The sequence below is a fragment of the Dama dama genome, chromosome 27 (genome assembly GCF_033118175.1).
Source record: "Dama dama isolate Ldn47 chromosome 27, ASM3311817v1, whole genome shotgun sequence".
In the NCBI taxonomy this organism is placed as follows: domain Eukaryota; kingdom Metazoa; phylum Chordata; class Mammalia; order Artiodactyla; family Cervidae; genus Dama; species Dama dama.
Genome location: NC_083707.1, coordinates 46,849,154 through 46,866,076, shown reverse-complemented (window position 1 = coordinate 46,866,076; position 16,923 = coordinate 46,849,154). Strand labels below are relative to the sequence as shown.

At 36.9% G+C, this 16,923-nt stretch overlaps 1 protein-coding gene and 1 pseudogene across 8 annotated transcripts in view; one reads left to right on the top strand and one right to left on the bottom strand.

The window, feature by feature from the left end:
* The window catches only part of PIAS2 (protein inhibitor of activated STAT 2), a 99,701-nt gene extending 83,318 nt beyond the window's left edge, over window positions 1-16,383 (top strand). The window contains exons 12-15 of one of the 8 annotated variants that reach the window (XR_009690780.1): window positions 1,793-1,932; window positions 3,939-6,178; window positions 6,287-6,324; window positions 8,356-8,449. Coding sequence is in view for 7 of the 8 variants with exons in the window: in XM_061130855.1 (XP_060986838.1) it covers window positions 1,793-1,932; window positions 6,287-6,324; window positions 8,353-8,535 (361 nt within the window). In the remaining variant the exon portion in view is untranslated. Of the gene's footprint in view, window positions 1-1,792; window positions 1,933-3,938; window positions 6,179-6,286; window positions 6,325-8,131; window positions 8,332-8,352 lie in introns of those variants that run through there. The other 7 variants (XM_061130862.1, XM_061130856.1, XM_061130855.1 and 4 more) reach the window with 7 other exon arrangements.
* On the bottom strand, window positions 208-812 carry LOC133047432 (small ribosomal subunit protein eS25-like; annotated as a pseudogene).
* Window positions 16,384-16,923: the final 540 nt, after the last annotated feature.

Sequence of the window (16,923 nt, the reverse complement as noted above, 5' to 3'; positions counted from 1 at the left end):
TGATCACACACATGCACGCGCTGTTTGTATCAGATGTGCGTCATCTTTGTAGTGGTCCCTTCCAGCTGTGGAGATTGTGCCCCTCTCATTGGGCTCACAGTAGTTTACTGGTGGTGCTTTGGAATGCTGACCTTAATGTCCTAATGACCTCATGTCCATGTGTCCCCGTACCCTACTCTTCTCTTTTTTCCTCTCAAATTTAAAGTTTTATTTTTCAAAATGTACAGTGGTGGGACCTGTCTGTGCATCTTTATTGGAAGCTGGGGCATCTTCACCTTTGGTGTTTCTGGTTTAAATTACTTGTACTCTGTGCTTTGAAACCACTTTCATGGATGCTTTACTAAGTAGCTCTTGAAGGGCTGCCCTGGCCAAGGAGCTGTGAGTCTTCAGTTTCTCGGAGACGATAGCTGAGGTTTTAAGCTTGTAGTCAGGAACTGACTCATTTGAAAAGACCCTGATGCTGGGAAAGTTTGAGGGCAGGAGGAGAAAGGGACGACAGAGGATGAGATGGTTGGATGGCATCACTGACTCGATGGATGTGGGTTTGGGTAGACTCTGGGCGTTGGTGATGGACAGGGAGGCCTGGCGTGCTGCAGTCCATGGGGTCGCACAGAGTCAGACACGACTGAGCAACTGGACTGAACTGAGTCAGGAACTCCCTTAGTTTGGCATATGTGGCTTTGTCAGGCAAGACTAGGTTATTGAGCTTGTCCCATATTTTGCCGTTGGCCTTGCCCCCAGACTTGTTCCCTGGGTGTCTTTCTTGGCTGGCTTTCTGGCATCGACTTTTTCTTGTTATCCTTGGGTGGCATCTCAGAGACTGGAGAGCAGCTGCTACCCCTGCAGCCTCACTGAGATGTTGGACAAAAAGATAGTCATCAGCCGGAGGGTCCGTGACGTTGCTTAGTTTCTCTGGACTAAGATGTAATGAATATTAAGTGGCAAGAATGCAAAATCATTTCTCTTTTTTCCTGAACTTCTTCAAAAATATGCTTAACCATATTGCTTCTTAAAATTATAAAGTAATTATAGTATATATATATATACAGTGTGTATACATATATGTATAAAGACCAATAATAAAGTATATCTTAAGTATATTTAATTTGTGTTTTTAGTGGCATGAACAGTGAATTTCAAAGTCATAGCCCTTGTAAAAGAGTAGATGGTATCATGGTAGCTAGTGTGTCTTAAATCCTGAATGTTTTATTCTTAATATACTTTCTTTTCTGATTGCTACCAGTTTTTATCAGACTGTCTGGCTTTAGGACTGTCTTTACTCAGGTGATTCCCAGATAAGAGTGCTAATAATTAACATGATTCATGTTACAATGGAAGGAATTATGGTTGAGCTATAGTAAGTAAGTAGCTTTACTCATAAAGGTACCCTGATTTAAAACAAATTTTAGGAGTCTTCTATTTTATTTCTAAATTTCTTTATATATAACTTACTAATATCACATGCATGTTACACATACATTAATAAGAGCAGTGTGTAGCGTATCTTCCTATTTGTGGTTCAGAGTTCTATGTTTTGCTCCAGCCATGTTCTTTATGTTTTAGTGCCACCTTGTTCTTATGTCACAGATATTATTGAGAGGCAACATGTGTTCATGTTAAAGTGAAGACTGTTATGAAAGGAGAGTGAGTGGAGTTCTGTGTAGTGAGTAGCTGCCATATAGTTGTTTTGAAGCTTAGTGAACTTACAATTGAGAATGCCCGGTAGTACAGCCCTTCTCTCCTGTGAACTAACAGCCAGATTGTTTGTAATTTCCCATGCTATTTAAAACAGGGTTCTCATGTATCAGCCATCTTCTGTAAGGGTGCCCAGTGTGACTTCGGTTGATCCAGCTGCTATTCCGCCTTCATTAACAGACTACTCAGTACCATTCCACCACACGCCAATCTCAAGCATGTCCTCAGATCTGCCAGGTATGTGAAGAGTTGTTTTGTTTTTTACCAAGTTTTTTTTTTTTTACCATTAATTTTTTTAATCTTAATCTGTGAAGCAAATATAATTTAAGTATCTTAAATAAAAATGCAAAGGAAATTGCTAAGAAAAGAGTTCCTGTGAAGGTGATGCCTGTTTTAAATAGTAATCACATTCAGTTGCTCTCATTTTAACTACTGAGCAATCTGTAGATTTTGTTGGGAGGAAATAGGGTAGGATAGTGGGAAAATTTTACAGAATTTATTCTCCCGCATAGAGAATGTACCACAGAGAGACTTTTTCTTGGTTTATTTTTCATGGATGCTTCACAGGTTAGGGAGAATTCTCATACTCTTCTTTTCTAAAAGCACATCACTTCTTGGTAGCCCATCACAACTGCAGAATATACTTGTGTACTGTGAGGTCAGGTTGCCTACCAGCTTTACCCTGTAAAAGTAGGATCTGCCTGCTCTTTTCCCACAATAATACTCTGAGTATTTAGGGTTATCCTTTAAATAAAATTTTTTTTTTAATTGGAGGATAATTGCTTTACAATGTTATATTGGTTTAGGGATATCTTTTATATATATATTAACAGTTAAAAACTTCATGGCTGCCTGAGTTACCTTAGTATCAAGTTTTTTCATAGATCAAATTGGCACAAGTTTAGAACCAGTGACGACTAGACTTCCCTTCTCTCTGAAGGGCCCTTTTATTGAAATTCAGTTACCTCCTCCTGTTATTAGTTTCCTTTTCTGGATTCAGGAAGTTAATTTTGACCTGTGATTTATTCTTCTTGGCCCTCTTAGTAAGGTCTTTATTTTAAGCACAATATATATATTATTGGGTAAAATTTGTGTTGTTGGAACAGTTGATAGTTGTGTAATCTGGTCCGGTGTAATTTTGTCACTTGAAACTTGTTCAGAGTTTATTCAGTTTGAATATAATTTATTGGAAAAGAGTAGACTAAAAATAGTGTCCATCAAAAAAAAATGTTAAAAGCTTTTTGGTTCTTTCATATATCTCCTCCACATGTTCTTTGGGAATTGGTTATTTTTTTAAAAAAACTGTTTGTAAACCCAGCCAGCACCAGTTACAGAGTCATTGCTGATACAGAGCTTGATCTCGAGTTACAGGTGAAGTTTCATGGTCCGTAAGAAAGAGGGAAAGTCAGAGTCTTAATTCCTAACTGCCATGTTTGTTTTTAACTGTGGCTAGTTTTAAATGAAGTTGAAAGGTTTCCACATGTCATCTTAGTATGTGTTACAAATAAGCATTCCAAAAGCATTCATTTCCTGAAGATCTTGAATTAAAAATTAATCCTGAGAAAAAGGATAATGAACATTCTCTGTTTACTAAGTGACTCTGGCCATTTAGCAATAGAATAGATACAATGTACAAATCACTTGTTCTGTTAGTTTTTGAATTGTGTGATTTTGGATGAATTTTTAATTTCAGAGAATTTGTATTTCAAAATTTGGGCATAAAGTCAGACTATTTACTTTATAAAATGTACAGATTTGAGAAAAATGCAATAAAATATGTTAATTGTGTATTTCATAAAATACATTTCAAGCTGGTAAGAACTAAGACTATTATCCAAGACTGATATTTAGCCATTATAAGCTAGTATAGTGATACTGATTATTAAAATGTTAAAAGACTTTATTAGTTGATAAACAGAATAGAATAGGATCTGTTGTACTTTAGAGAGTTACCAGTTTACTGTCATTTATGAATTACGTAGTAATATCTTGATCTAAATAGTTTAGTTTTTATTTGGGTTTTACTGTTAATATGCTCTTTTGTAATTAGTAATTACTTTGGGGATTTTTTGTGCATAATTTTATGTAATTAGTCATACTGTACAGAGTTTTGATATTTATAAGTTTAATAATTTATAATAAAATATTAAATAGAATACCAAGAATTGAGAGATGACAAACTCTTAATACATTTCTTAACATTCCTTTTAAACATCATAAACATGAATCTTCTGAATCTGCAGGAGAACAAAGAAGAAATGATATTAATAATGAACTGCAGCTTGGAACATCTTCTGATACTGTGCAACAGTGAATGCAAAAATAAAACATAATTTGTATTTGTGGAATGGAAAACAGCTTGATTATTTCACGAAAAAATATGACTGCCTTATTATTGCTAGTGCCATATTGTCAGGTGTGAATGGTGCTCAAAAGTTGTATCATTAAAATTTGAAAGTGCTAAACATTTACATATTTAATCATGTAGCAGTTATGTTTTGTTAAACTTCATGGCTCAAGTAAGTAAAATGTGTTGTTATTAATAAGACATACAGAGTCAGTTTCACATGAAGAAGCATTTAAAATCTAAAAACTACAGATTTATCAGTATTGAGAAAAGCATTTAGAATGTACCAATCATAATTTTTAAAACTACCTGCTTTTTTAGTTAAAGATAATTATGAAATACTTAAGAGTGAAAACACAATACAACATATCATTGCAGTTCAAACTTATGGTGAAATAAGAACAGCATTTTACTGAACTTTTATAAAATATTAAGGCAATAATGTTTTAATCACTATTCATGAAGCTTCTTCCGTTTCATGTAAGAGTTTTCATAGTCTATACTTACAAAGTAGAATTATAAGACATTGTTGATAATAGTTTTTTACTGAATAACATCTGAAATACTGTGTCAAGCTTCAGTGTTACTGTTGGAGAGAAAATGGTTTCAGTGAGAAATATTTACATTGAAACATTACTGAATTTTGTTTAGACAGCATCTGTATAATACAGCTAGGGAGATACAGTGGGTTTCAACCAAAATTTCAGAAAAATTTCTAGATACTTTTATTATGGCGTTGTATAAGTTCTCATATTCAATTATCCCTGGATGAGATATCAAAAGATATAGATGAGTTAAATCTCTTAAAGTATTTTATCAATAGGCTGTTAGCACACATGAAGTGATCATCCAATAATAGAAATGCTGAATATATAAAACTTTCAGACGATATTATAAGGGCTGGACAGATTTTGAATTACTGTTCAGCTGCAGGAGAGAGAGGATTTACTCAGCAGTATTATTACTGTGAAGAGAAACTCTCTTATCGAAGTACATCACCTCCTTAGTATCACTTTAATGGGGAACTCTTTGGAAAAGTTGGTTATGATTCCCTTTGTCCAGTGGTGGCTCAAATCTTGTATCTTATAGCTAGTGGGAGGCATAAGAAATGACAAGTCAGGTCAGCAGTTTTCAAAAATCATTTAGAAATTGAATGACTTCTTTCAAATGATTGGTGCTACAGCTTGTATTATTCAATAAGTATTATCATTATACCCTTATTTAGAGATTATAAGGGAATAAACTTACTTAAACATCTGATTTATCAGTTATATTCACACAGGTTATTAAATATTTTAAATATCATTTCCCACTAATATTCTCTCTTTAGACTAACAGCCCAGTATCATAGTATACTCTGTTACGATTGCTGTACTTGAGGTGATGTTGAATACCAGGATATAAAAATTCATAGAATAAATAGAAATTGGCCTTAGTAATCTTATACCTAATATATAATTTTTTTTTTTAATGTTTTAGAATTTAGTCAAACAGAGGTCTAGGGGAACTGACCTTGAAGTTTATTGTTAGACTTTTCAGATGTGAAGATTTTATTATTTATTGTTATAACTTTAATATTTCAAGACAGTATTACTGGGCAACCTTTTGTCACTTTCCTATTTCTAAAGTATAATTGGAGGATCCCAAATCTTTAGAAAACTGCATTAGCTTATAACCCAGTACACGCTGGCAAGATTTAGCTTGTTAGTAAGCAGCAGCTATGAAGTGCTTGCTTTATGCAGCATGTTGAACTGTGTACTACTCCTTTTGTTGTGGGAACTGGGGGACAGAGAGCTGTCCGTGAAATAGACATTTATTTGTTTAAGAAGTGATATTTTAGATGAAGCTTAATGTGTATTTCTAAAAAATAAATGTGAAGTGTTTTAAGAGGCTAAGCATGTTTTTTTTAATGTCTCAATCCAGATGATCATCTCTTCATTTTTTTGCTTCTCATTCTGCTAAGTGAAAATTTGCTTTGACTAGTTCTATTTAAATTTTGGACTCCTCTACCCCTTTTAAGCCTCTGGGGATGGTTTTTCCAGTTGTTTTGTCAAGACATATGTACATTTTTGGGTTTTATGCACATAAATATCCTGAAATATCCTGATTGTGGTAGACCTTCCCTACAGCAGAATGGTAAGGACTTAACCCAAATGTTCTATGACTTAAATAAAAAATGATTTGGGGAAATAATTCTTGTCTCCAAAATATGAGACAACTATTAACAGAACATTTTTGTTTTAGGTTTGGATTTTCTTTCCCTTATTCCAGTTGATCCCCAGGTATGTATCCTGAATTTAAGCAACTAATTTGTATTGGATTGTTGGTTGTGTCACTAACTAAAAATGACCAGTTGCATAAAATCAGGACAGTCAACTCTCAGTTACTTAAATTGATGGAAAGAAAGTACTTCTATAAATATTTCACAATTTTACTTGGAGGCATGACGTTGTTTTTGTTTATGATATTTTGACCTTTACTACTAGCATTTTAAATTATTTTTTGTTTAGTTTAATATAATCATTTGGCATTTCTTAACAAGCATTTGAGTGATTAAAATGAGGGGAAGCAGTGCTGGACGACTGGAAATGTTGAAACTTTATAGAGAGAATTTGTAAAACACTTGTTCTGTACATAGACGATGGCTGAAGCTGATTAAACAGATTGAATCATTAGCTTGATTCTTCGTAGTTTTTAAAGGCAGTCAAATTCAGACCTTGAAGAAGCCCTCACCTAAAATCGCTATAAACCAGCCATCCGTGTTTTCTCTGTCGGAGATAAGAAACTAGTATTCCAGTGTCCCACCATGAAGAGCTTGCAGTGAACACAGACAGACTCCACTGATAGGCTAATAGCAGAGGAGGAAAAGGCACAAGGAGAGCGGATGGGAAAAGCAGACAGAGAAAGAGACTTTGAGAGAAGCGTTGAGACTAGGGGCGGAGAGAGGAAGAACCACGGATCGCTGCTTTTGTAGGCCTTTCAGAGTCAGCTGACCACAGGCGGTGTATCAGCTTCCTGGCTTAATATTCTGTTTGATCACACAAACAGTACTGGAAGTTTGGGCCCAAGGTGACAGGCACAAAAAGAGAAGTTTCTTTTCACCCTAAATTGACTTTGTTACATCAGTATATTCTATAGCAAAATATCTAGGTATTTTTCTAGGAGATAGATTCTTCAGGATTAAAGTATTAACTGATTTTTATGTGAACCATCATTTTTTAAAAAATCATCTTGGAACCTTGAGGGTTTTGATTTTATAGGGCTATTCAGCATGCTTGGTGTCAGGCTAACTTGCTGATAAAAAAATACCTGGAATTGATAATATTGATAAGCTGTCCTTACTGATCTTCTTTCATGTAGTCAATCTAAACACAAACTTAGGACCGCTCCTCTTGTAGTGTGTGCTGGACCTCACTTACCATACTAAAGTTAGTGCAGTTGTATCTCACATTAAAACGGTCTATGGCGATATAAAATAAAGCTTTTAGTGCTTGTCTCTGTTCCTCCTGGTCAGTATCAGAGTACTTAAACTCAGGTTGAAATTTGTTTGGGGATCAGCAACTAAGATTTAAACCAAAAATTATAAACACTTGGAGGTGGCTGTCAAGCTGCCATCTCAGAGGCAAATTAGATTTCCTTTAAGATTTATTCCAAAATTTTGTTTGTTTTTTATTTCAAAATATATGCGATAGTTCTCATTCTGAGCATCCCGGAGTAGTTAGCTACGTGTAGTCTCTACATTAGAGTGTATGCTATCTTCTAATTACACAAGTACTGTTACATGTATGTAGATAGGAGTCAGACGTTTTTCCACTGATCAGTCTTAACATTGTTCCTTAAGGGTCTAATTAATACTAACTTTTGAAAGAATTATTGAATTTTGCGTTAGCACTTTTGCTTAAAGCCATTAAAGATAAGTTTACTAGCCTTTTACAGTGTGCTTTAAATTTGGTATAAATACATTCATTTAGTGAGCAAATTCTTTTCAAGATTAAGTATGAGTCATAATTGTGGGGCCAGTATTCAGTATTAAATAACTGTAGTTATTATTGACATTTTTGTACTACTACCTACATATTTGGTCAACAGATTCTGTTTTGAGACAGTCAAGAATATGCTGCACTCATCAAATAATGTAAAATGTTAAATTCGTGCCACCTTCTATCCAAAGATGTGAAGTTTTGAGAAATTTTTAAATCCCACCGAGATTTAAATATGTGGCTGTCACTTGTGCATATCTAACAGTGTGTAGTCTCTTTATTTACGATCAATGAAGCCTCTTCCTCATCCGCATCATTGTTTGTTTCAAGCAGTACTGTCCTCCTATGTTTTTGGATAGTCTCACCTCACCCTTAACAGCAAGCAGTACGTCTGTCACCACCACCAGCCCCCATGAAAGCAGTACTCATGTTAGTTCATCCAGCAGCAGAAGTGAGACAGGGGTCATAACCAGCAGTGGAAGTAACATTCCTGACATCATCTCACTGGACTAAAGAAGGACTCGCTCGGTTCTAGGAATCATTCATCAGAACTGCTCTTTCTTGGATCTCTGTTCCGTGGAAGCTATTTTTTTGCTAATTACTTTGATATTTATTGAAATGTCAGATGGATTCGTTTGCCTTCTGAGAGACGAACACAGATGACCGCAACAAGAACCACATGACATGCAAGGATTTTTCTTACTCTTGGTGTACTCTTTGAGCATCAGATACATTCAGCTGTAACTATATCCTCCTGAGAGATGGATTTCAATTTCATAATACTGGATAGATTCTACAAATCAGTTAAATTTTTTTTGTTGTAATACACAGCAATAAAATTATGTAAATATTCAAGTACACTTTTTTTCTAATTAAGAAAAGATGTAATCAGTGATTCTAAAATGACAACTTCTCGTTTAACCTGATGTGAAGGAAAAATATGCGGAAAGAAGCTACATTTGCCAAATGAGTCCTTTCCATGGATTTGTTCTGTTTTCGTTGAAGTAATGAAGTCTAGATAAGTGGCCAAAGCTTGGGTTCCACTTTTCTCCGTTTCCATCAAAGAAGAATGGCCTATGTGCTAAGCATTTCCCCTGTTGGTTGTTTCCACTCTGGTATTGTGTGCCCGTGAGTGCGGAGTGGAGTTCTGGGATTTGGCTGCTCCTTACTAGTGATCATGTTGAAGAACGCTGTGCAGAGCCTGCCCTGACGTAATGTGTGCTGTTTTTGGTAATTGAACTTTCTCATTCTAGAGATGTCTGTAAATTAGGGGCTTACCTTCTCAAAAGAAATTCTCTGCGACTGTTGACTGAAATGTTTTTTTGGATTGAGGTGTGGCTGGAGTGTTTGTTAAGATTTTGTTCACACTGTCCAGAAATACTGAGAGCATGGAGCCAGTGGGAGAACAGATTTAGGGGCAGTGGGAATAGCAAAGTTTAATTTCTGCCTGAGAACTTCTTTTACTTGTTTATTTTATAGGATAATGTTCAAATCTGCGATGAATAATACTGACAAAGTATGTCATAATCTCGTTTTTCTCATAGCAGTGATTTTTAAATTTAAAGAATAAACAATAGCAAAGGGATGGAGGTGGCATCAGATTTCCTGTTTTTTAAAAAAAGAAATGTTTCCTGAAACCACAGAAGATTAAAAACAGAATTAGAAGTGTTTGAGTATAAGAAAAGTTTGAAGAGAGGATGGGCCTGAAACCCACATTGAAAACCACTCTTACTATGTGTTTGATTTTAAATCTCTAAGGAAGCTGAATTTTACCCTGAGAAACATTTTTATCCAAATTTTATACTTTGCTTTCATTTGGCTGCACAATTTTGATTTCTCAAGGAGTTATTACTTGCCTCATGTTTAGCTTTCTCTCCCTAAGCTGTGTCTAAGTAAACCTTTGTTTAAAAATCATTAATCTAGCTGATTTCTCAGACTGAAATGCCCAGATGCAGAGTCGCCAGTTTCATACAGGACAGGGGACAGTCAGGGTTGGTGCAGCTCCAGGGAGCTGCCTTCTCATGGCTTGGTTTCCACACCTTCTCGAGTTCTCACGCCCTTTTGCTGTTTTTGTACTCATTTAATTTCCTGTGATTTTCTACATCATCCCTTCTTTGGCTGTATTATCCCTTTTGGAGAGTTAAAAACATGGAAAACAAACCTGAATCTTGCAGTCGTTACATCATAGTTGCCAGTTTTAAATTCTTAGGACATGTTGCAGTCCTTTGGTCCATACACAGAATTTATTCCTGGTAAAATTTTACATTGCTGCTCTAAATGTGGATGCAAGTTCTGTTAACTCTGTAATCAGACAGAAAAAGTAACCTGGTTTGTGTGGTATAATTTGTTAATAAAGAAATGCTGTATATTTGTTATTATTTTGTTATCCATTAGATTCTCAGAGACCCTCCCTTCCCCAGCTTAACCCACAGAGTTTTACAAGGTCAATGAAAAAAAAAAAAATAGATATTAGTTCATTTACTTGATTCTTGAAACTGATAACTGCTGTGCTGTTATAGTTGTACTTTGTTTTCTTTTCACTATTTTATGTGAACAGTTTTATTGTTCATTTTTGGTGCTTTACACTAAATTACATAAATTTTTAATTTATCTCATACAGGCAACTCACATTTTTTTAAAATACACTTTTAAGTTTATAATCTTAAAATTGAGACTTTTATGTGTGTATCCTTGAAGGTGAGTACCTTTTATTATGCTTTTGGCTCTATGACAACAGCATGCTTACTAAGCCATTGTCCTTTTTTTAGTATGGTCACCAAATACTTTTACTGGGACCCTGCCTTTGTAGTAGTGTCTTTTACTAGCCAAGATACCTGCTCAACCAAGTATAATTCCGTTTCAGAGGAGGTCTTCTCTAGCTGTTATGTAGATGGCAGCCAACCATCTGCCATCTGATGATGTTTAAGAAAAGGACTGCAGTTACCAACTCTTACAAACACTTAGCCAGCCTGTGTTTTTATCTTTGTTCACATAGAAATGTTAGAAGAGTTTCCTTGTTTTGGTAACTCATGACAGTATAATTGGTACTGAATGTAGCTTCACGCCTAAGGTCTGCTTATATCGACTAACTTTTTGATTCTTAGGTAAGCTGCTTTAGGAGTTTGTTTTCATTTCTGCCCAGAAGGTACAAATTCTTTCAGCATCTGTTGTGGGATGATTATAAAGGCCAAACGAAACCGTAGAGTCCAAAAAGCTAGAATGGAAATACCATGATTAAGTGAAAGATTGTGAATATAAATAAGGAGATCCATAACTGGGTATAAAGCAAATTTCCCTAGGGTAGAATTTTAAAAGAATGTGAAGAAAGGTTGGATTTTAGAGGAAAGATAGCTCGACAGACTGTTTTGACTTAGGATTCAGACCTTTTCAGCCATTCTGCCTTCAGAGCAGTCCTGAACATCTGTCATCTAGTAACCAAGTTGTCTGCTTTTCTTCTGTCAAAAAAGTATTTATTAGTTACATTTTGTCTTTTTAAGTAAAGTTGAATTTTATAAAATATTAGTTCTCAACTCTTTCATTTCTCTCTGGCCCCCAATGGGTGTGAAAAAAGTCTCCGCCTGCCCCAAGTAAACACCTAATCTTTCTCATCGTGGAAAATGTAGGGCAGCGTGCCATTTAAAACTTGAGCCTGACGTTGTATTTTGTGACCCTGGGTCTATGTGTTGTGGGAGCATGGAGGTGTCATTTAGGTTGGTAATTCATGACAGAACCTGCTTCACCATCTTTTCTGCTACATTTCTGCATGAATATGGTGAAACTTATAGGAAAGAAATTTAATAATTTCTCTGCTTTTTAAAGAATGACTGGTTTATAAGCCCCCACTTTTTTGTTAGGAACTACACTCCAGTTCCTAGCAGAAATCAATAAGGCTATATAAAAATGCCCATTCTGCTTTAATGCTTACCTGATTCAGTATTTTTTTTTTTTCTGTTTGTGTTGGTAATACATGCTTGTAGAAAGGGCACTTAAATAGTTTTGAATGTTTCTTGCCGGTCACTTTGCTACGTGTTTGTGATCTTACATAGTTTTATTCATTCTTTGTGTAATTTGTATCTTGATTTTTTTTTTTTCTCAGTCTACAGGCATTATTCATGTCACTAAAAACTACATTGTATGGATGTGCCATGCTTTCTGTTGCCTTTCCCTGTTGGACATTTTAGGTTGTATCTCATGATGCTCTTGCAGTGCCTGTCATTGTGCATAAATTATTTCCTTAGGATAAATTCCTAGAGGTGAACTTCTGAGTCAAGGATGTAAATACTTTGTAGTTTTTGGTGCACAGCACTTCTCCAAGTGGTTTTGCTAACCATTTGGTATGAGAAGAACTATCTAACCATATTTTCCAAGAATATGTACCATTAACTGTATGCAGGCATCTGCATTAAGGCCTTCCACCTCTGACCTTGGTGAGCTGGGGTAACTGATTTGGAGATAATTGGCAGAGATTTTCCTGGGATGTTTCAGTTTCAAATATATCTATATGATATGTTCCAGAAACACCTGCTTATAAGGGTATCCAAATGATTTTTCACACATTTTTACTTGCATTATGAAGTAGCCCGTTGTTACACTACGTTTTCCATTTTTAGTTAGAAAGTCTTGACTTTCTGAAACCACCTTTCACTGGGGCCAGCCCTTAGTAGCCAGCTCTCTCTTTTTTTCCTCTTCCCTTAGGCTCCATTTTGGCCTTTCTGAGTTCCCCAAAGCCAGTAGGATCTTCTGAGCCAAAGGCAGTCCAACTCAAACTGGAAAAGTGGTAAGGCTAAAGCAACAACAAAAGCAGAGCTAAGCTTTGCTTTTTCATTTTTTTTCGTGTGTGTTTCCCACCCCATCTTGGTGTTCTCAGGGTAGCTCTAGGAAAAGAAAAAACAGATTGCTGTCTTCATTTGCTCAAGGTATTACTTTCTTGATTGGCATACCATGTTGTTTCCTGAACTGTTTCTTTTTGAATGGATTTTAAAGCTGCTTTTATGTTTTCATAGCTCAAATCTTTTACATGAAGAGTGTTATGTTATAAAATATCCCACTTATTTTGGCCTTCACAAACCATTCAACAAGATTTCGGTGTGTTTTGAAAGTGTATGTGGACTAGACTGGTATAACAGATCTGGTCCCATTCTTCAAAGGGCTTACAACAAGTTTTCAAAAATCAGGAATTCTTAGCTACTAAGAGATGTGCTAAGAAACTTAGAAAATGTCACATTCCTTACTGCAGTCTTTCAAAGGAAAGTAGTGTTGTCTTTATGTTGCAAATGAAGAAACAAATTTTGCAGTTGGACTTGGGTGTCTGAAACAGACCTATTAATTCAAAAGCCTTATGACTCAACTGAAGTGACACTAATTAGGTAGGCTGTTTGGGAGACTGGTATGGTAATCTAGACATAAAATTATGAGAACTGATTTCAGGTGATGGCTACAGGAATAAGGAAGGAGTGGATGATGAAGCCATTTCAAAGGAAGACTCAAGATTTTTAAGTGGATGTAGGAATAAGAGCTGAGTCCATTTCTCAAGGTAGAATGGACAATAGTCATTAAGGGGAGACAATGGTGAGTTTGATGATTAAGATGAGATTTCAGAAAGGCAGTTTTCAAGAAGCTTATTTTTGTTCTGCAGCCTTAAGAAGTGCAAGCTGCTCTGCCTCCATTTTTACTCTCACTTGTCTCCCTTCTGTATGTGTCCTGGTCTCTCCCAGTTGCCTCCCCGCTCTTGCGCTTGTGCATGCCCAGTCGCTCAGTCATGACCGACTCTTTGTTCCCGTTGGACTGTAGCCCGTGTCACCTGCGTCACAGGTGGATTCTTTACCTGCTGAGCCGCGGGGAAGCCCCCTGTCCACCCTCTCTTCTCCCTTAAACGCGCTTGGCTGCAAGTTGATGTTTTTTTTGAATTTGCACTTAACTGCCTTGTCATAACGAATTTGGCTGTCTCCTAAAGGCCTGCCATAGCCTGCAGCTCTCACCAGTGTGGGCTGTGTCCACATTCCACGTATCTCAGGAGGTGGTGGTGGCTGTCCTTCCTCTGTCCTGTAATTTCTAAATAATTTCTCAAGGCTTCTGACAAAAATCTGCCCTTTTGTTGCCCGTGTCAGGAAGTTATACTGTCAGTTACCTCTGCTCCTACCATCGATCATTCCCATTGATTTGCTGAAGGCCTCACTTCCTAACAGTGTACTTGGCCATCTCTGATTCTGTCGTATTCTCAGTGACTTTGTTCTGACAGATGATCCATCCAACACTGGCTGGTGAGATTTTTGGTTATCTTGCCTCCAACATTTTCTTCCATTGAAACTCCCTATTTCACCCTCTCTATTTTCTTTGTACTTATCCAACTTCATTATCACATCCTTCAGCATGTCCTCAGACCCCTTTCTCAGTCACCTACCAGTCCTTTGACTTGACACTGCATGGTTCTTTCCCCATTCTCATCAATTAATGCAAATATTCCTTTTTTCTTTTTTAATTGAAGTATAGTTGATGTACAAAATTATGTTAAGTTTAGGTGGACTACATGATTTGATGTTTACATGTATTATGATTGCCATGATAAATGTAGTAACCATTTGTCTCCATATGAAGTTATAGTAATGTATTATGCTGTATGTTTTCATTCCTGTGGCTTATTTTATAACTGGAGGTTTATGTGTCTTAATTACCTTTACCCATTTCTTCTCCTCTCCAGCCCCTCCCTCCTGGCAACCACCCATTTATTCTCTGTATGAGTATTTTCATTTCATTTGATTAGATTCCACATAGGAGCAAGATTATATGATATTTATCTTTCTCTGGTTTATCTCACCTAGCATAATACCCTCTAGATCCATGCATGTTGTTGGAAATGGCAAGATTTCTTTTTTGTTGTTAATGGCTGTGTTATGTATGTATGCACTTTACCCATTCATCTGTGGGCACTTAAGGTGCTTCCATATACATTGGCTATTGTAAAATAATGTTGCAGTGAGTATTGATGTGCATATATCTCTTTGAAGTCACTTGACTTACAATACCCAGAAGTGGAATTGCCAGATCATATGGTAATTCTACTTCTTAATTTTTTGAGAATCCCTCATACTCTTTTCCATTCTAGCTGCACCAGTTTACTCCAGCCAACAGTGCACAAGGGTTTCCTTTTTTCCACATCCTCGCTAACACTGACTTCTTGTCTTTTGTGTGTGTGTTTGATGACAGCCTACCACTCCTGTTCAGAACACACCTTTCTTAGCAGGTGATCTTGTTTCCAAATTCAATCAGAAGATTCAGGACTTCAGCATGATTTCTTTTCCTCCGTGCTTACCTTCATCTTTTATTCCAGCCTCAGAGAATGAGTTGGGCCAAAGGCCAGTTCAACCTTGTGAACCTTCGACTCCTATGTCCTCTGTTGTCCTCAGGACCTTCCTCCATGAGAATTTCCCTCTATCCTCTATGTCTTCCACCTTTTGGCTGCCGCTTTTGGCTTATAAAAGTCTCATATCATTAAATATTTGAGAGGCTATTATATGCCAGTGTATATAGAGACTTACCTTCACCAAAGTTGTCACCCAGTAGATGGGGCTTCCCTGGTGGCTCAGATGATAAAAGAATCCACCTGCAGTGCAGGAGACCTGGGTTCAATCCCTGAGTTGGAAAGATCCCCTGGAGAAGGGAGTGGCTACCCACTCCAGTATTCTGGCCTGGAGAATTCCATGGACTGTATAGTCCATGGGGTCACAGAGTCAGACACGACTGAGCGGGTAATACTAACTATTAACTAACTAAAGCCATATAGATAAGTGAATAGGGAGATCATAGTGCAGTGGTTAAAGGTGGAGTCAGGGTGCTACAGGAGCACACAGATAGAGAGATGGCTGAAAATGTCCAAAATAGCCAGAAGTTTGCTAAGGATTGTTAAGAGAACTATGTTAGAAATCATGAAAAACCTTGTAAAATAGCAATAGCAAGAAGTTATTGAAGATTTTTCATGGTGATTCATAATAAGGAGCATTGGTCAAGTTTTATGTGATAATTTCCATTCTACAAATGTGGAAACAGATTCTGAGAGGGTAAGTGACTTGTAGCATATAAGCAGGGAGTCAGACTTCATGCGCAGTTTTTAACCATCTTCTCATAGAGGCCGTCCTTGACCATTCTATCTAAAAAGTGTTTCCTAAATATCCTAACCATATCACTGTTTGTATCCCTTGTGGCAGATAGCACAACCTGTGTTTATTTTATGTATTAGTTCACTGTGTATTTGTTTCCTCTGCTAGATTGTAAGCTCCATGAGGGCAGGGGTGATATTTCAATTGCATCCCAGAGCCAAACACGGTGTGGCATATAGTAGGTGCTCAATAAATGCTTGTGAATGAAGAAATGGTGGGTTGTCATTTGTGTTTGACTTATACTGACTGTAGAAATCACTTGACATCTGAGCAACAGGTATTCACAAGGGAGGGAAAGAAGAGAAGGCAGATGGCTGAAAGGAGCTGGGGATTTTGGAGGAAGTGAGCTCACTAACCTAATAGACTCCAAACTCTTACAGGGGTGAGGACCAGGAATGGGAGATGGGTAGGGAAATGCACAGTAGGGACAAGAATGTGCCAGTAGGTGTTTTATTAAACCTGAAGGCCTAGGACCCATTGTAGACTCAGCCTACTGTATATGTAAGGCTGGGGAAATTCTGCCTGTAATCTCTATGTCCAAGGGGCCAAGTTACCTGGGTCAGCCATGCTGCTCTGAGTATTGCAGTAAAGTTGTATTGGTATTTCAGAATACCAGACACCTTACCTGCCTCCTCTGAGACCTGTATGCAGGTCAAGAAGCAACTGTTAGATCCGGACTTGGAACTATGGACTGGTTCCAAATTGGGAAAGGAATACGTCAAGGCTGTATTTTGTCATCCTGCTTATT